General features: G+C 35.9%; 1 protein-coding gene across 13 annotated transcripts in view; it reads left to right on the top strand.

Moving 5' to 3' along the window:
• Positions 1-21505, top strand: part of MAP2 (microtubule associated protein 2) — a 129261-nt gene that overhangs the window by 65924 nt on the left and 41832 nt on the right. For all 13 annotated transcript variants that reach the window (XR_011921750.1, XM_072418591.1, XM_072418593.1 and 10 more), the window contains 2 exons: positions 5416-5492; positions 14286-14566. Coding sequence is in view for 12 of the 13 variants with exons in the window: in XM_072418591.1 (XP_072274692.1) it covers positions 14305-14566 (262 nt within the window). In the remaining variant the exon portion in view is untranslated. The remainder of the gene's footprint in view (positions 1-5415; positions 5493-14285; positions 14567-21505) is intronic.

Genomic DNA, 21505 nt, shown 5'->3' with positions numbered 1-21505 from the left:
TAAAGCTTTTCTATCATTTGCTGGCATTTAAACAATTAGGACAAGCTGGTGACGGTTTACTATATTAACTCTTCCTAGTTTAATCTGTATAAGATCATCAATGTGATAGAGATGACAGCAGAGGCTTAATGTATTTGCTAGGATATTGAAAGGCAAGATGGTTGTCAAATATCATTATTTTTTAGAAGTTGTTATATTAGAAGATTTGTGAGTAGCTATTGATAAAAGCAAGAAATTGGTTGAATATTGGGTAAAAATGTAATTGGGTAACGGAAAGTATTTTACACCTTCTTCACAGGCTTTGGACTGTTGTCTTTTATCCAGACAAAATGGTGATGTGCCAGCTGCCTAAAATCACACAGTTTCTTGTAATCTGGTATTTTGGGAACAACAAGGGCTTGTTTAATGTACAGGCCAAATATGCATAACTCTGTCCAATGTAAGTTCCTTGATGTCTTTCAGAAAGCAAGAGAAATAACATGCACAACACAGACCTATGTGACAAGAAGCATAGTCTTCCCCAGAATAGGAAAGCTTGTTACAGCTAGTTGTTTAAATCATGTTTGCAATTTAGCTAACTGAAGCTAAATGAATTGATTTTTTTCTGATTCTAGCACTAGATATCATTAGCATTTTACTCATTGAGCTAAATTAATTGCTTTCCCTGATTCTAGCACTTGATAACATTAGCATTCCACTGATTGATTTTACTTTTTGCCTAGAGCTGTTCATTAACATATATTTAATATAGGTTTCCCTTGATCTATTGCTATCAAACTTGTCTGTAACTCAAATGATTACAGTAAGCACACATATTAGGAGGTATGTTGTCCATATGTTCAATGTGACATAAGTTGAAACACTTAAACAAGCAGAGCTTACATTTTGGGGAACACATTTCATGGTAGTGAGAATAAAGAACAGATTGGCTTGTTTTACAAAGCAGTTAATAATGGACAAAACAAAGTCACTAGATAGGTAGAGCGTGTTTTCTATGTTATTTAACAAAAACATTTACCAGTGTACATCAATTTGAAATCTCGACTCCTGAATTCTTCAAATACCGCACTTTTATTTCTCCAAGATTGATATTTAATTATGGTGAAAGTGAAGTGTCAGGAACAAAGACCTTCCTGTGCCAGAACTCTTACAAACTGTCATCTAATATAAGCACTATTAGGATTATACAGAAGAAATCGGCTTTATCACTTCTGAGTGATAAGTTTGGGCATTTAAACATTTCTTTTCCAACAGAACAGGAATACAAGTAAATAACAGCACATTCACCTATCCAGGGGCAGTTGCACAATTGTTAAATGTATAATGATTACATTTTAGACTAGTTCTCTTTCAATGATACATTTTAAAGTTTGCCCCAAGTATACTTTACTTGCCTGTATATGCAGTGGTTTCCTGAAAGATATTTTGGTCTGTTTCCTAAACACAATTCAGTAAATAATTTGTAATTTCCTGCAAGCCTGAAGCTATGTGTACTGGATATTTACTGCATTACAGTTCTAGCATTTCTGGCAGAAGAAGCCACAACACAGTCTCTGTGCAATAATTACTGCATATAAATATTTATAAAACTAATTCTTAGCTTGCAGGACAAATGAGGAGGACGATGTGATAACATTAAGGACTAAAAACCTCTCTTAAGAAGGCTTAAGGTGGGAGAGTCCTGATGTGTGATTTTGTGACCTATCCACACATTGCACTTTGTCCAACACAAAGGCCTCAGCTCAGTGTGGGTCTGCTGAGCCCAGATTCAATTTGGAAGAGATTAGCAAAATGTAATAGGAATTATGGGTAATACTATGCAAATGAGCACAAAATCCTGAGGCAGTAATTGGTGCAAGCTTTAAATTTAGATAGTTTAACCTAAGAGATTCTGAAGCAGAGTCAATTCTCTAATGGTATGCATCGTCATCACAGTTATATTATTACTGGATAGAAAAATTTAGGTGGAAGTATGATAATGTATAAATATTCATACCTGAAATTTGTTTCTTAAGTTTTTAAATTCAAACAGCTCTGCCAGACATTACACCAATTATTTTTCTCTGCTGCAGTTTAAGCAAACAAGCTTAATCAAGACTGTAATTGGATCGTAAAGGAATACCAGCTTCCTGGCAAGGTCATCTTTGTGTTTTCTGCTCCAGTCAGTTACATTAACACCAGTGTGCAATGTAGTAAAGTGTAAGTGACATTACAACTGCCTTTCTTTCTTAGTCTAATACAAGAAGATTACAGAGCACAAATACAAACACAGATTGAGGTGTCATTTAAAAGTACATTTTTAATGCCTTCATAACTAGATAAAATAGGGGTCATTAAGATCCATCTAGGCTTACATTTCATTGTTGTGTTTGTATCCAAGTATTCTTTACATTTTTAATGCCTTCATAACTAGATAAAATAGGGGTCATTAAGATCCATCTAGGCTTACATTTCATTGTTGTGTTTGTATCCAAGTATTCTTTTTGTAGTTTTATTCTCAATAATAGGTTTTACTGATATCCAGGGTACTTCCTTGCCTTTAGCATATCTTCAGCAAAAAAGAACAAAAAAACCCTAGAACTCAGACACCTCAACCTTATACCTCAGCAGCATAAACATATCTTTGGTTCACTCTCCATGGTTCTATGTAGTGCCAAAACAAAATGGTTTTCCAAAAAGTAGTTCCAGGTATGGGGGAACATATGACCTGGCCATGTGACAGTGCTAGGGCAGGCAGTGCCATCACATGGAGCGTCTACTTGATATAATAAAGAGAACTGAGGAATCTATGGTTTTAGCAACTCCTATACAAAGTTTTTTCCTTTGCTCTTGGCAGCTGACTGAAGTGACATGGGAGTAAAAGGAAGATAAGTACGTGCTTTTGGAGTAAGAAAAAATTTTGTAAACCTGTTGCTTTGTCCTTCATGGGGAAAAACATTTTAGTATTCCGTTTTCATTCTTATTAGCCGTGGCATTAATTAATGTGTATATAACGTCAGCTTACATCAAGTAAAAGCTATACTTTGAGTACACAATGTCAGTGTTGATGATCCTAACTTTAAATACCAGGTGGTCCCATGGTAAATCATGAAGATTATTTTGTTCTTTCTAGCATTTAAATCAATACTTTGTGTTCAGAGAGTGTGGTCCTCAAAGTGATCTATTGATTTTGTGATCCTTTGATGCTTCATTCAGTACCTCACAAGCTACCCTGAATGAAAGGTATTAGGAGTAGTTACAATAGCTAATGAGTGCATATATATGATCTCTGAAGTTTTTTTCTGGAAATTCAACTCTTTGATGGGTTTTCCTTAAAGATAACATGCTGCGATTTTTATGGAGACTTCTTTTTGTTGACCTAGAGAAAATTTTAGTTGCATGGCTCTGGATTCAGTATTCAGCAAACTCAGAAATATTTGCAGTTATTTATATGGCATGACAGTAAGAAATGGTATTTAAAAAACACAGATCAGCAAAGCGGCAACAAAACGCAATGTATACGTAACGTAACGGAAACAGTTACTTTTTGCTGTACATACAACGTAATGTGTAATATGGGACATGTATGGATACAAATGTTTTGCATTTGTCTGTTTTTAAAGAATCACAAAACAAGTTTGCATTTTAATATTTTTAATATTAATATGTTGATTGCTGAGCACCTAAAAATCCTGACTAAATCCAAAATTGGAATTGTACAGGTTTTTAGAATTGCTAGCCTAATTGTGAAGTATATGGCAAGTAATAGTATTCCTTATCCTTCTTTCAATACTACCTTGTTAAGTGTTGCTAATCTGCAGGATATGATGCGGACAGCAAGTCAGTTATGTTATTTGTAATATTATCTTTTAGAAACCACAACTGAGGAATACTTTCCACAGATAATAAAGTGTTTATATCAGATAATATAAATGTGAAACATCAATGGACTTCTCCAGACAGTGTGTTTGTTCTACAATTTGTTTTTCAATATTTTTACTTTGATCTCTGCAATCCAATGGTCCAGACAAATGTTGTCTTAAAATAGAATTACTAAAATGTAAAAGACTGTATCTTTCCTTATAGGAATGATGTGTATCAAGTCAATATGTATTTTACCTGTATTAGGACCTTTGGTATATTGCCTCCTTTACACCTGTCTTGGTGGGAAAGTACCTGAACTGGATAAAAAAAAACATATGCAGGCACCCTCAGAAGTTACCCCTTATAGGACACGCAAGGCTTTTTTATCTTGCTTTTGAAAAATGTAATCAATTCTGTGCACCTCACTATAATCTTGTCCAAGCAAGCATGTAATGCACATTATTGTACTCTATGTTGAGCTTACTAAACTTAGCTGTCAGGACTCATTGACTGTGGTATATTCTCTTAATGTACGTCAGACCAGATCTAGAATTTAGTACCTACTCAGTCTAGTGTAAAAGGCAGAAAAACATTTTCAAGGCACCAAGGAGCTTGTGGTAACATTGGCAGCAATACCAAAATTGAAATAATGTTAGTTATAGTTTTATCTTAGATGTTTTTGTTATAAGAATTGTTGCTTGTTACCATTGGAGATCTTCAGTTCTTTGTAATGTTTAGATATTACAGGGGCAGTTTCCACTTCAGACATTGTCAGCCTAAATCATACACGTTATGTGAACATACCTGATCCAATATAACTTGACAGATACAGACATAGCAGGCCATAATCATGTTGCTTGGGACTTAAAGCCACTGTGCTGCTAGAATGCATGTAGACAAACCCATCCATTGTGTATGCTGTCTGGAAAAACAAAAATATAAAAGTAGGTAAGCTAGTAGGTAAAGGCCAGGGCCTTTTAGCCATAATGTTATTGCCCTGCGGGATAGCATCTCACTGGTTATATTTACAACCAAATCCAGACAGTGGATGATATGATCTCATTAGGCTGTCTCTGTGTTTTTTTCTGTAGTGCATATTAAGTTAGCACTAACTGAAAAATTGCCTGTCAAATAATGTTTTATCTGACAATTAGAATCTTTCCATCTTTGGGAACAATTATTCACTCAAATAAACTGACCATTTACTTATTGGATAGGACACTAAATATAAGTAAAAGTTATTACATTTACAAAGTAAATTACATTGTATATTGCCTATTGCATGTTGTGTGGCTCTGGGTTTGTAATGTAAAATAAACAAAAAGTGCTTTTTGTCCTGTTTAACTGTCAAATCCATTGGAAACCTGGGAATGCCATGTTTTATTAGCTGTCAGTTGTTTTCAAGGGATCTTTGGAGGGAAAAGATATTCTACAATAGTACCATTAGATAAAAGTTTACTTGGATGATATGACAGATAATTTATGGACATAGAAATACTGACATGAATTCATTAATAAGACTGAATTAACATGGAATTATTAATCATGAAATGTTTTATCTGGTTTTGCTAGGTGACCTGTTTTTGATACCTACAAATATTCAAAGCTCCACTCTCCAGTAAAGAAAAGGACACTGACTGTGGCAGGGGGTAAGTTTGTTTATTTGTTTAAAATTATATCCATTAAGTATAACAAATTATAACTTTAAGGAATAATTCTCATGTTCTGAACTGATCTGATCTGTTAGCAACATATTGTTTGCTAACACACCTATCCTTAAATGGTGGGCCGGTCTCAGATGTAAGCAAAGCTTGTGAAGAATCCAGCAACTGGAGTCATTTGTGATCAGAGGGAAGGAAGTTTTGGCTGCAAAATACAAACATGTTATCAGGCCATAGGTTAGAGTCTTGGGTTAGAAAGCAATCGGGATGAGAATATTTTTGTAGTATAAATAAGGAGGACTATGCAGTTGGGTAAGTATGTTTTATCTTAACATAAACTCACCTTTTAAGTATAGCACATAAAATTAATTTGAATATGTAACTTAATAATCAAAATTACTTTGAGTGCTACAACTGTTCCATTTCAAGTTGGGCCAATATTGAATTGAAGTCATGTGACTGATTTGTCTTAGGTAGTACTCTGGCACATGAGAGAACGTTCTCAACATTATTGTTCCTTGAATTTGCCTCAATTTAGCTTAGGAGCTGTTCAACTGAACAAACAATTCAGGATTCTGCATATCCCTTAGTTGAACACATTTGAAGTTTACTATTTTAGGTTATTGCAAAGCTCCTAAATATAGCATTGTCACTAAAATTCGCTAGGGAGGCTGGGGAAACCAAAGCAAAAGTACATTTATGTAACTGAGATTGATATGCTAGTACCTATATTGCAAATTTATACTTTAGCACTACAGCCTTTTTGAGATTGACAGCTTCATCTAAACCCTGTTTTCTCAACATAACCTACTTTTGATTTGAAATAAAAACACTTTTGTTGCTTGCTGCATGTTCTCACAGATGCCTTTAACCCTCCCTAGCAATGTTAGTGACAATTCTTTGCATTGCAATTAAGTTAGTAGGTTGTTAGACATTGCTGCACACATTTTGACTAAATATCTATGGTATTTGGTTATTGAAAAACAGAATGACCATTATTCAGGCTGATTTGTTTGTAGTCAGCCTACGACACCACAAAAACACTGCTCAACCTCACCCAAAGCTGCAATTGTTAGTGTAGTGTGCATAATATATGCCTCTGAACTGCTTCTCAACAGTACATATGAGCAGAAAAATAACCACAGTCCCAAGGTTGGGCTAATCATTTAGGGAGAAGTTTTTCACCAAGTTGGGTGAGTGTCATTGTAAGTCACCAAGGTGGCATTGTATTGCAGTCATTTATGCTGTACACAGTATTACTTTCTAGACCTGTCTCACAATATCAAATTTAAATAAAAAATGTAAAGTTTAGTGCAGGTAGGGCTTTGTTTCTGACTTTGGTTACATAGCTGCTAGTTCTCCAGCAGCCTAGGAACTAATTCTTGGAATGCTCAGCTAGCCACTTGCATGTATTAAACTTTGTAAAATAAAGTTTTTTTCTCTTGCCTTCTTACACTTCACAACAAATATGAATCAAGTTACAGCCAGAACCCACCTGCAGCAATTCTGTTAGAAACTTAGCTTTACATTTACTGAGTGAGCTTGTTCTAGACCAGGGGTGTCAAACTCAAATACACATTGGGCCAAAATGAAAAACTTAGACAATGTCACAGGCCAACCTTGAAATTTATTGAAAACATTTAGGAAGTTTTTCTTTCTCATTAGAGGTTTTGCTTCACATTCAATCTGGAACAAGCCTATAATAGAGAAAGAGGCATAAGATTTTTTTTAAATTTTATTTATGCCTCTTTCTCTATTTGTAGCCTTCTGAGTTAAATGTCAATGGTAACCTTTTTGCACAGGCTAAAAATAATAATAACAATATTCTTCTATGAAAATCCAACCATTTAATTTCATGCCTTGGAGTAGCAAGGAAAAGTACAGCTGAGGGGAAGTGCTAGAAATAGCGCCGCTACTAAAATGCTTGGCATTACTTACATCTATAAAACAGTCCAATGCTGGCCACTCATAGGCAGAGAGCCCCCTGGTCTATAGACGCGAGTAATGCCGGGAACTGTAGTAGCGGTGCTATTTCAATGCAGCGGCGAGCCAGCTGCAGTTCATATTTATGATTCCTTTGGGGGCCAAAAAAAGAACGTTGAGGGCCAGATTTGGCCCATGGGCCAGAGTTTGACACCCCTGTTTTAGACGGAGCAACTAATTGTCTCTGAAATATAGGCACTTCATTTACCTGGGGAGAGTAAACAGTTTCAATCTATAAATGATCCGCTTTGCTGTTTACCATACGGAAGGTCTCACTGCAGAGCCCGAGTGAGCTAAAATACTGCATTGCAGGCACTGTGCTAAGCCCCAGCTATTTAATTGCTGGCTAGTAATGCAACAGGGAACATCTTCTCTCCTAGAGCAGTTTTGTAGCATGATTATGATTACTGAATACAAAACATGTTATCTAAAACATAATTTAGAATAATATGTTTTATTAAATGTTTTAGCATTATACACAGGTCTTTAAATATGTGTGGGTTGGAAAAGTAATGTGTAGCATTTTTAGCCAAAAAGAAAAATCTTAACAAGGTTGTGCTTGATTTGTAAAATAAGTGTTATTCTGGTATTTAGAAGAGTTTCTTAGAATAAATGATTGCCCTCCCTAATCATAGTTTTTGTCCATGATGAAAGCATTTTTCCCATTATAATCCATTCTGTACTATTGCACTGCTTACTAAATGATTACTTGTTTCCTGTAAGAATATAATTGCATCCTGTTCGAACTTACTCTGCTTGCTTTTATTAGACTTGTGACAATGATGCTCTTTTGCACCCTAATGTCTGTAATAGGATACATTGTGATGTTACGCATATAAAATTAATTTGAATTTCATGTGCCTTTCATGTTTTCCATGCGTTCTTTTACATAGAATTATTTATGTTTTCCATTCAGTAATTTTCCATGTATAGGGCACATGGCCAGCTTTAAAAATATAAGTATAAAATATGTAATATTTATGCATTATAATAACTACAGCTTTGAGTTGCTACTACATCTATTAGGTGTACCTCTAAGTAGTATTAGTACCAATAATAGCTAGTACCTCTGCAAATGCTATGCTGGTATAAATAATGATAAAAATAGGTTAATATTAATTTTTTACCCCTATATTAACTTAGTATGATATATTGCAACAATTTTAGCTTGCACCATTGTGTGTATCAATAACGTTTATTTATTTTATCCATTGTGCTGTTAAAGTCCCAATTTTTTATCAGTTTTTTTCTTTGTTTATTTAGCTATAAAGTTAGCTGGGAAGTGGCACGTTTGATATATTGGTTGGATACTTGATCACACCATATCTATTTGCATTATTATAATATATATATACTATATAGGCCATTTAATGTAGTAATAATTAGCTATGAAGTCTGGTAGGACTTTGTAAAGCTAACATTTAAAAACAGTAATAGAGCATGACTTAATACTGTACAAAATACTGGTAATATACATTTTTAGAGCAGTATAGTCTGTTTTTCCTGATTCATAATTAAAAAAACCGAGGCTTAGCATCACATGTAGGCAAAGCCTAAAGGGGATTTGCATGCAAATGCAGCCAGCCAGGCAATACTCACTTCTCCAGACTGGTATTCACCCAATAAAGCATTTTGATATTGGCATGACCTCTCACAAGAGTTAACACAAGATGTTAGTTCTAATAAAGGTAAAAGATTTATTGTAAATATTCTTTTAGGGTTTTGTGGAACCCTAGGGTTCATTCAGAGGTTGCTATGGGCTCTTTAAACAATAGCAATTTGTGGCTCTCAGGTCAGTTCCACTGACACAATTAACTTTTTTTGGCTATTTGTAATGGTGGAATTCTTCCCAATGGCCAGCAATTTAAGAGGCATTCTTTCCACTGACCACCACACTAATGTACTGTGAACTGTGGATATAGTAGGGTTCCATGAAAACCTGAACGTTTTTTTCTCTTTTTTTTTCTTAAAGTAAATTTTTATTGAAAATATTCAAGAAATAGTACATAACAATAACAAAAAGACTAAAAAGAAGGGGAGGATTTGTTTTTACCGAAAGTTCTGGTTCAAAAAACAGTAAAATAAACAATCAGTCAAGATTCTGTATATAAGAGTGTTCACATATATCTATAACATAGCAGTGTATCATGAACACTGCAGTCAGACTCAATCATCCTTCTCACCGCTCATCCTCTGCTGCATATCTTTGCAGTTCTCTCCACTGGTTTCCATTTCACCTTATAATCAAATTCAAGCTCCTGTGCTTTGCCTCCAAATCCCTCCACAAAGATACTCCCCCAGTCGCTGTCTCCGCTCCTCCGGTGACCTTCTACTGACTTCCTCGCTTATAACCTTATCACACGCACGGCTCAAAGACTTCTCTAGAGCTGTCCCAACTTTCTGGAATGGTCTTCCTCATCCTATTCAGCTTGCTTCTACTTTCTGCTCATTTAAAAGAGCTCTTAAAACCCAATTACCAACTTTAACTTGCCTACCCATCTTCTTCTGACTTTTGAAACTGTCGCTACTTCCCACCACTACATATCCCCCTCCAACTGTATGATACTTCCCCCACCTCCTAGATTGTAAACTCTTCAGAGCAGAGTCTCCTCCTGTGTCACTGTATTCGTCTGTCATTTGCAACCCTTATTTAATGTACAGCGCTGCATAATATGTTGGCGCTAAATAAATCCTTATAATCCTGTTAAATTAATATTAATTGTTTATCTAGATCTGGATGCAGTATTCGTTAGTAAATCAACGCTAAAACAACATTTTATCTGAGTGTTTTTTTCAAGGGTCCACCCTTGTTAAAAAGTTCAAGAAACACGGTTTTAGAATATTGAGGAGGAAAGAAGACTAGGGAAGGCATTATAGAAGCAGATTAAATTACAGCTATAAGGTAAAACTGTGGTATGCTAAATGTAATATAAATATAAAAAGCCCCCCCTTACAAATTTTCACTTTCAGGTTGGGTCTCTTTTGGGGCTTAAAACAAACCGAATAGATGAATGTATTATTATACTTTGGACAATTAGGAAAGCATTACCTTCAAGAGCATAAAAAAGGTGCAAATGTGGACTTTGGCAGTACAGAAAAATGCATCCATCCATGTGCAGCCTACCATGAGAGCATGGAGATGTAATTCCTGCAGGTGTCATATGTTCAGCAGAAGCCACTACTCAGCAGAAGTGATTAACAAGATGTAAAAATTGACCTGATTTATATAGATTCACTGAGCTGTAGCACCAGGCCTGGACTTAGAAGGGACTGCTTATAGCTAGTGACCTGGGCCTGTCTGGGCACGGAGTGCCTAAGGCTTATATAATTAGATACTGAAGAGAGAGAAAGCCATTCCACTGAACTCTGTCCAAGAATGCAAGAGTAACTGATACGGAAATGTATGTTGGAATAAAACAAGCATGGTTCTATAGATAAATGTCATTTCTGTTACATAGCATTTTGATGATAATGACAAGAAGAATCTTAAGCTATAAATAGTTGAAACAAAAATGTCTTAAAAATGTAAGCTGGAAAATGATTATAGTTCAATTCCCTGTATGTAACTGTAAAAGTTAGTTATCAAAACTTTCTTTAATCATGTCATAGATATCTCCCTAGTGCACACAATTATGCCAGGGGTAAAGGGAAACAGAAGATACATTTTTACAGTGCATAGAATGCTGACTGGAAAATTTTCAGCTGGCTTAAGAAGGTTTCAAGGGTTGAGAGCTATTTTTATCATTTATGAAGGTTCTTTTGGGGTTGTTTACAGTGATAGACTAGTGGGGTATTATTATAAATACATTTTTAAACAGGATGGTCGAGGAAAAGAACCATCAATAACTTAATAGTAGATGAATGGAATACGCTGTATTTGTGTGTTACTTTGCCTTGATGTATTGAAAAAGAAGTACTAAGTACTAAGTAGTAAGTACTAAGGGGAATATATAAAGCTATACTTAAAAAGGATTGTTGAGAATCAAATACAGTATGTTCTATGAATGATGTCACATCAATGGTAATAAACACTGATAATCTAAAATGGGGCACTAAAGAAAGTATGCCAAAATGGAGGAAAAAAGCAAGATTAGTTGAAAACGACATAATAAAAGACCCAGATTAAGATAGTTGCATTAAATCAATAGGGTTGCATAGATAATTTGAATCAGGAGATGGTACATGATAGCCAAGAACAGAGAAGAGGAATATCTTGCAGCATGGCATGATAATGTAATTCACACAAAAACATTTTATTAAAAAACCTAATTAGTTAAGAGAAGTTAGCATTTTGGAGTTATATTTTAGATGTAATTGCTTTCATTTTTACATGAAGAGTTCAAAGTTTAATATGTTTCTTTCTTTACGGCCTATTGCTTCTTAAGCTTCTGTTTAAATTCTGCTTTGCCTAATGAAGATGCTGCTCTTGTCCCCCACTATAGGAAGAGAGAGATCGTTTGCGGACTTGTATTGGACAACCATAGCCTAAACCATCTGATAACAGAGTCATTGCTCTGAAAATATTGGGAGGTCCAAGAAAAAAGAATATATATATACTCTTTCCAACACTTTACTATACGATTAGAGTTGGTTTAGCTACCTTTGTGTACGGATAACAACCATTTAAATTATACATTTTGTTATGTGGAATGCAGGCAAATATTATTGTATATGCTTGCTGAATAGAGGATTGTGCTCTGAAAGATTAAAAGAATCAACCAACATTCAGTTGACTTGAAATTGAGAAATAGTGTTTAGCTCCTTCCTTTCTTGCCACACAATGGGGCCCTTTCACCAGGCCACACTCTAAATTTCTCATCTTACTGCAAAGTGCTTACTTGCCTGAAAATAGAGCGTTTGTTGGAGCTCCACAAGTAGCAATTGGAATGATTTTTTTTGAAAATAACAGGAACAATGATGGTCTGTTGAGAACCACAGCTCTGCTTCTGTTTGGTACACAGAATTGTACACCTTAAAAAAGAAGGAATTGGGTTATATTTAGGAACAGGAAATGTCACATATCACATTAGTAGGCTATTTGTTTTTATTGAAATATACTACTAAAATGAACCAGCCAACAAGTAGCTGCATTAGTTGTTTTCACTGTTCCACCCTTTATTTTCATTATTATTATTACTAGATAGTATTTATATAGGACGGACATATTACATATAGTGCTGTACAGTTCATAGTCATGTCACTAACTGTCCCTCAAAGGGCCTCACAATCTAATGCCCCTACCATAGTCATCTGTCATTAAAACAGTCAATATTAGGTCAGTTTTGGGGGGAAGCCAATTAACCTAACTGCATGTTTTTGGAATGTGGGAGGAAACCCGCACAAACATGGGGAGAACATGCAAACTCCTTGCAGATAGTGCCCTGGCCGAGATTTGAACCTGGGACCTAGCCCTGGAAAGGCCAGAGTGCTAACCACTGAGCCACCATCTGGTGATATACTGGTAACACACATTTTGTAGTTGAGCAACACCATTTTCTCTGTTTATTATTCATTCATTCTTTCACTGGAAACGACCACAAAAGATAGTTTCCAGCAACCGTAATCTAACATATGTACAAAACCTCAGCCTTAAAACTTGAAAAAGAAAGAGCTTCAACAAACCAATGAGGTCTAACTTAGTATGTTCTTGGTTTAACGCTTGTTTTTATTGATAAAAAATAAGACAACAATCAAGTATGATACAAAAGTATTAAAAGCAAGAAAAAAAAACACAATATATAATAACAACAAGCAGGGGTGACATCCAATGGTGCCTGTCAGATCCAAAAACAGTAAACAAGTCCGACCATGTTGCTAACACAACTTATAATATTGTGGTATTGGTATGGGTTGGATAGTCGATGCGGCTTACAAGAAGTGAGCCCAAGTGATGGGGGTGTGGGGGCTGGACGAGGGCAAAGCTTTAGAAGTGTACAAAGGAGGGGGATCAGTATGTACTTTAACACATTTGCATGTAGCTTCCAGTCCCTGTTCTTCTATATAGGTGATTTCAAGAGGTTAATCCTGTGTGAAACTTAAAGCAGAACACTACCCGACACAGGCGTGAGATTGGGTGACGTAGTTTGGGAAAAAAACTTGCTGATCTCACTGCGTATGTGTGAGATTAGCAATTGTTTTACCTTTTGACGAAAGAGTTCCTTCTGCTTGCTCGAGAATGCACAGAAGGAGCACCCATGAGGCTCCCGGGATACATGATGTAGGTATCCCAGGAGGCTCTGTGCTCCCATTCGGCGATCGAGAATTAAGAGGGCAGTGCTGCACCCTTTTTTTTTACTTTAAAAAAAAAAAAGGGTGTTCCACTTAAAAAAAACAAACAAACCAAATGTCTACTCTTTTATGTTAAGTGAAAATTAGGTACGCTTTAAGTATTCCCATTTATTGCATTAAAAATATATGCATTACTGATTTATTGATGAGCCGCATTGATTTATTGAATAATTTAGAGCTGCATTAATTTGTGACTTTTATATCTGTTTGGAGTTCAGCTTTAACATCCTTCTGTTGCATTAATGAGTTTGACCCTTTGCAGGAACACTGTGTTCTTGGCCTTGAATGTTTTTTTTCCTATGTGGGCTTCCATCATCCTAAAACATACTTGTATATTAACTGGCTTTCAAACTAATGGACCCTTGAGTACATATGTATGTGTTTTACTGACTTTAGATCATAAAAATCCTCTGGTGCAGTGAAATGATATGAATGGCTCAATGTACTATACTGTGCAATATGTTGTTACAATGTAGGTTCTGAAAATTAAATACATATCTGTGATTCCAGATTTGTGGTTGGAGGAAGCATGACGGACAACAGGCAGGATGAATCCAAACCATCCCCCTGGGCACCGGGGCAACTCACAGAGGCCTCACCCCTTCCTCACTCCACAGATATGAAGGAACAAGGAGGAGCAGGCGATGGGATAGTCCACAGCTCAAATGGAATTCCCTTCCGAGAGACAGAGGAAAGAGGATATGGGGAGCGGGCTCTCCAAGACTCCCATCCCACAAGCAAGGAAAATGGCATTAATGGAGAAATGCCATCTGCAGATTCGGAAACAGCAGGTATTTACGTAATTACTGACTATAAGTTGACACATTTTTTTCTTTTACATATTATTGAGTATTATATAATTTATTAAGTAGTATAATTGATAAGTAATAGTAAGTGATTTTGGTTTAGGTTCAAATTTGTCAGTGTATCAAAGAACTTGTAAGTTGACCAAAGCAACCAATCAGATTCTAAGTGCAATTTTACAAGTCTAAAAACATATTTTATTACTGTTGGTATCGATAACACCTACAAAAGTGCCTACATTGTAAAAAGGAGTATATAGAGGTAGGGAAACTTAACAGTAGAGGTTGCATTGTAGGTTACGGTTTACAAATGGTAGGATTTCAGAAGCAGGTTTCATTAACCTGAGTAGTCAGGGCTATCTACTTTTCTGTGAACTTTGAGTTTGAGGGAAATTGTGTGGCTTGGAGTTTTGGTGATTGAAGGTATGTGAGGCAAAGTTACAGAAAATTGGTGTAACGTGAGAAATAGGACAATAGAGGAAGAGGAACAGAGGAAAAAAAATTTGTAAGCAATCCAGAAGTTGTGGTTGTGTGTTTACCTAAATTCTAAACAGATAAAGCAATGGCTTGTAAACTTTCCTAATTCTTAGTGCATTGGAAATGTTTTCTAGTCACTCCTGGGACAAATCTAACACCTACATTTGTTAGGGCCTAACAATAGTTAGATATTTGTTTAGGCCTGTGCTAGAGTGCCTTCAAAACGAAACAAAAACATTCTGGGAGTGATGACACATTCTCAGTGACATACCTTAGTAACAGACCCCTCAGTGACACAAAATATCAGTGACATACCTTAGTAACAGGCCCCCCAGTAATACATCACCATTGACAGACTGCAGTTACAGATCCCCAGTGATATACCTCATTAACAGACCCCTGAGTGACAGACTGTAGTAATAGGCCTTAGTTACAGACCCAATAACAAACCTGACTGAGAGACCCCCAGTGACCAACCTCAAACAAACTGCCAACTACCTACTTGTTCCTGTTCTGGATTTATACAGCCACTGCATCCTCTGCTTTGTATCTCTTCCGCCTATCCACATGCAATCAGTGAAGTCGCTCTCTGCATTCTCCAGTGATTGCCTAGTTGTTGGAAAAAACGAGACACAGAACAGAGGCAGCCATGGCCATAATAACAGTTTAGGTACAATTAGTTTTTTCCAGTAAACTTGCATGGTGATCATATTAATACTCGGAAGCTGCCAATGTGCACTGGGAGACTATGGCACCCAGTTTGGGAACCGCTGAGCTGATGTGTATTAGGTGTACCCCAACAAATTACCCTTATTGATTGGTGGAACTTTATTTTTGTATTACAGGATTGAAAGTTAAAATTTTGATGTAATTTATTTTAGCATTCTAATTCTAGTTTAGCCTTTGTGCAATATGCCGTTGTTGTGAGTCTGTGCTTTCACCACTTGTGCACTGCATTGAAATATCACCCAAAAATTGTGTTGTATTCTGGCATTATGGAAAAGAGAGGCAGATTTACCAAACACAAGAAGATCTTAATGAGAGATCTGCCCACTGTAGATTCTTTGAGGAGGTCTTGGATTAAAAACATTCAATTGATTAATTTGATTAGTTCACGTCAGCCTTAGCTTAAACAACCTATCTCTAAGGATCATGAACAATTAGGCATAGGTATAATTTGTGCAGAGGCCTCATATCTTGGAAGAACATTCCTTTCAGCAGCATGGACTTTAAATTTTATAATATGTTAGGGAGTAGGCATGTTTACCATAGGTAGAGCTAAATACACAACTGGTGAACACAAAGCTGAGAAAGGATGTGAGTAGCTGCAGGACTGGCCAAGTTTCTTGGACTATGGGCCTGATAGATTAAAGCTTTCCAAGGCTGGGGATGATACACTTTGATCAGTGAAGCTGGGTGATCCAGTAAACCTGGAATGGATTTCTTCAAAGTCATTTGCTTTTTGCTAGCAAATGTTTTGAATCCTGGACCAGATCCATTTCAGGTTTGCTGGATTACCCAGCTTCTCTGATGAAAGTTTATCCACTCCAGCCTTGGAGAGCTTTATTAAATCAGGCCCATTGTATTAGTGGCAGCTTCTACATTTGTGACTTAGCCCCCCTACTCCTCTTAAACTAGGTACAACATCAGGTTTAGGCATGATTCATATTGCACTTTTTAGTATATGAATCATTTTCTAGTCACTGCAGAACTTGTTGACTTTGTTAAGCCCTTTTTAGGGTCTCTGTTTGTGCCTCCTAAAGAATCTAGCTGATTAGACTACAGTAAGTTTTCTAAAGCTTAGCTCTCATTGAAGGTCTAACATTGCAATCATATTTTTGAGGCACATTTGGCTGACCATGGATAGATTGTTAAAATGAATCCTTAGCCAGAGGCATAAAATCTGCAATTGCTGAAATTCTCTGAAGTATGAAAAGGTCAGCCCTGGTGCCATTTAGTTTTTGTTATGAAGTTTGACTAGAGGGAATGTGCTGTACTAGGTGCAAAAATGTTCTTTTGCCATTTGGTTATTTTATACATGATGATGGCACCAGTTACTGATGCATTAACAATTAAATAAGAAATCATGAACTAGAAAAAAATGCAATGTAGATCGGAGTTTTTCACCACTTTGAAATTTTCTTTAACAAGAAAAACTTGTGAAGCCTATCTGCTTTTCATACACGGCAACAGCTACTAGCCCATCCAAGATTTTTTAACGCTGCTATAGATTATTTTAAAGATTTGCCCCTCCCCTTGGATTAGTGAGTGGTATAGACTTACTACTTTATACCTTTCCACCTTGTAAAGGTCTAAAGTTCTTTGACCAGCTTGGGTTCAAATCAAAGTAGGGTGAAGAGTGTAATACATTTTTTTCTTTGTGCCCACTGGGCAGAAGGATTCTTAAACATTTTTTAATTTTTTTTATATGTAATGTTATACCTTTCTGTTTTCAGAACCTAAGGTTTTGCAGGCTGATTGTGTTTGCTGGTCCTTTACATGTGCACTTACTTTTTCACTATGGGTACTTTTCTTTTATGTTGGCACATATCCTCAAATTATTTTCATGAATAATTAACATTAAGGTGATTGGAAGGTGCTGCTAGGTCTAAGTAGTGTTAAGTGTCCTTCATCCTAAAGTGATGGAAATAAGGAGTGTTGGAGGGTGACAATTTAATGTTGCATGTGCCTAGCCTTAAAATCACAAAGTATGTGTGCCTTGAACTGCTCTACCCATGTTGTCATATAATTGGTCAGCAAAAGTTAATTTTCGGATGGCACTTAAAATGAAAGCATGCAGTTCTTTAAATATCATTACTGTCATAAATGCTAAGTTAAGCACTAATGATTTTAGCTATCCAATACTTTTTTTTTTACATTGCCTTGAAAATGATTGGGTATTTTAGTGAAGTGAATTTTCACCATTCACTAAACTAAGTGAATGGTCCCTTTGACTCCAAAATTGCAACATCACACATGGTTTTGTTGTCTCTGTTTTTAGATCCCCCAACATAATCTGTGTGAACCTACATGAATTGTTCTGCATCTTGACTTTTCTACCTTCCTTAATAAACTGACATTTAGGTGATTACGTCTGACTGGCTTGACCCTCTGACTGCCAACTGTGTACTGCACGTTATGGGGGTAAACCAAGCAGATAGCAGAAGAAGAAACAATAATAATGTAATATTAGCGACTGTGGTTATGCTATAAACATACATGATGAATTTTTAGCTGATAGATTCCCAGGATTGCTGTAAACTGATGGCACACACAGAAATGTAATATTAGCAAATCTCAGTTGTTCTTCTGAGCTACTGAAAGCCTTTTTCCTGTCCCCAAATATGGAACAGATTCCTTGTTAGAAAAAAGCCTTCTTAAGGCTGGCTTCAGTGATAGATGCTCATATGATTTTGTTTGTGTGGGTTTTTGCAGTAAACAGTGATATTATGACATATACCTGATCCTTTCATCCCTTTCACTGCAGCTCAGATAAAACCAACATTTTATCTTGTATGAGTTAGCAGCCTCAGCAAACATTACAATTTTCTCATTTTATTTTTGCCTGCAGGCAAACATGGCAAGGTTTATGATGCAGTAAAGGGCAGAAAGCCAAGGCATTAGTTCTAGTTTGTACTGCTAATTCCTAACACCTGTCCCTCACAGCATGTGCTGCTGGTAACAAGGCTTAATCATAAAAACACAAGAGAATGAACAATACTCCATGCTTACTATGCTTTCTGTATAGTAAACTGATATGGTTTTTAGAGTATTTAGGAAAGAATTTGTGATATGTTTTGCTTGTATGTATTATTTGTAGCTTGGTGGTAAGGCAGAATGTCCAGATTTATCTAGAATCTAATTTTGTATCCTATATTAACTTCTTAATTCTATTGGGATGTCTTCGTTTTGTTTTAGCAGATTGCATAGGTAAAAATTCAGACAAAAAGCCAATTGGCCTACTAGAAACCTACCAGTATAATCTGAAATAGTCAAATAAAATAATGGAAACCAAAGGGAAAACATGCAACCTCCCTGTCAGGATACCATTACTGTTCTATCTCCTCTAAAGTAGAACTATTTTCAAGACAAGTATTTTAGGGATACATTTTTACTTTTAGAGCATAGAGTTGGCACAGGGAAGTGGGCATATTAGTGGGAGGAAAGCTTAGAATAAACAGGTTACTCTGAATAAATACTTACTAATAAAAGTAAGAAGTCTCAAAAAAATTTCCTGCAAATTAAGGTTTATGCTAATATATCCTGCTATTTTCAATTGGGTTTGTGAAGAGTCTAGTGGATGGTAAGTGAAAAACTGTGACATGACCACAGTAGAGGGCAGAATCTTTTTTTTATTATTACGGTATTGATTTGATTGTTACATGTTAATCTATATTTTATCAAACCTTCTGTAAGTTAGTAGAGGACATTCCTTTTAAAATAATAAGGGTCACCATTTCTGTGTCCAATACTATTTGTCCACTGATTTCATAAATTTGTTTTTGTTAATGGCTCCACATTGGCAAATATAATTCCATAGTTTTAAATCACAATGCCCAGTTTGTTGTGCTTTGTTAATTTAACATATTTACAGCCAGGCCCATTTTTTTTGGCTTGTTGAAGGACAACCAAACTCAGTAGTTTAAGCAGGGGAAAAAAATCTCTAAATAATCTCTCTGGAATAAAAGTGGCTTGTTTTAGTAACTTTCCATATCTCCAGAATAAAAGGAGGCTGCTTACTTGTAAAGATAGGCATTTATCAGGTGCACAAAAGTGTTCTTCACATTTTATCTCAACCACTCTGCTAAATGGCAAAGGTAGTAATCTAGTTACAGGACCAGGTAATAGAAAAACAAGCACTGCAGAATAAAATCGAAAGTATAAATTGAACAATATTAAAGTGACCCTATCACTAGGATCACAAAATGCAACCAGCAGCTCTATAATAAAATATGCAACCTTTTGGCAGATAGGCAATCCATTCTTCACCATGTTGAAGAAATACATACACCAATGCTATTCAACATTTTGGATGTTTTCAAAAATGTATTCTGTGGCTCCTATGGTCAGTCACAACATCACTATAGAGCACAGTAGTCCATAGTCTTTTATTGGTCACCAAGAAGAACTGGAAACCTAAAAGTGTTGGGTAACAGCTGGAGAATAAAACCCTCCAGATGTCATAACTATGTCAGAATCTAAGAATGATAAATTACACAACATATAACCTAATATCAAAAAACAAATCACATTATAAAGTAAAAAAGAGAATTATCTGTGCACCTTGTTATGAATTGAGTAAGCCAGTAGTCAATTACCTATGTTGAATGCTAAGTTTATAACAAGGTACCCAGGTAATATCATTTTTGTTTTTTAACATAGACTTTCTGATGTTTATGTGTATTTTTGTGTAATTTATTTTCCTTTTTTTCTGCCATCATTATCATGTCTAGAGAGACATCATTCTCTATGTTCCCTAGGCTAATTCTCTGTATATATAGCTATTTGCACTTGAGATCTTTTGTCACTGTGTTGCCTTAAGGAAGGGACCCTGCAAGACCCTGAAATGTTGGCGTTCTAATCTCTGTGACATGTTGATTGCACAATACATTTTGGAAATGAAAATTTTTCCGAGTGCTGGTGAACTGTCGCTTGACTTACAGGTCCAAAATATCATAAGTTGTTTTTTAAATTAAATTTTTTCTGTTATTACTGGTAGCAAATTGTAATGAATGCAGAATGTAGTTGCTTAAGGTACACGTTTTCTAAGGATATTCTGCTTGGATTTAATTTAGCAGGTTCCAAAATATTTATTGCATCACATGCTAATCCATTCTCTTAGATTTATGGGTCATTTATATTCTTCCTTATTCTTTTATAGTTTTGTGACAAATGATTAGTTACCTCTTAAATGTCATTTGATTCTGTTATCTTGTGTACTTGCTTCACATAAAAAACGAAATCTCTCTGTAAATCTGAGGCTTATGTTTTTTTGTGCTGCAGAAGATTGTATGACTGATGCTAAAAGTGAAACTAACACTTGTCCATAATGGCAAAGTGACAGCACATGTGAAAATACCCCCCCCCCCCCCCAACCCGCTGGTACTTCTGGTACCAGTGCTCCACCACAGCTCCTTCATCCCCTGCAGCTGTCCACAATAGCCATCATTTCTAAGTATGGAGAACAGTGTAATTCTCTCCCCTAGAGATGCAATTTAGGAGTTCCAGGTTTTACAGATGACCCTTGGCAACCAGAAGTTGAAAAAGTGGGCCAATGCAAATGACACATAAAAATGAATTTTGGTGAAAAAGTGCAAGGTTAATAAAAATAACAAAGAAACTCTGACACGTTGCCAATTTCAAGTGATGAAAAAAAAATAAAGCCATATACAATGGTGTAATTTACAAAGCACATTTTTTTTTCCATATCTATGTGCATTAGTAACCCCA

Source organism: Pyxicephalus adspersus, chromosome 7, assembly GCF_032062135.1.
Source record: "Pyxicephalus adspersus chromosome 7, UCB_Pads_2.0, whole genome shotgun sequence".
Classification (NCBI taxonomy): Eukaryota; Metazoa; Chordata; class Amphibia; order Anura; family Pyxicephalidae; genus Pyxicephalus; species Pyxicephalus adspersus.
This window is presented reverse-complemented; position numbering and strand designations above follow the sequence as displayed.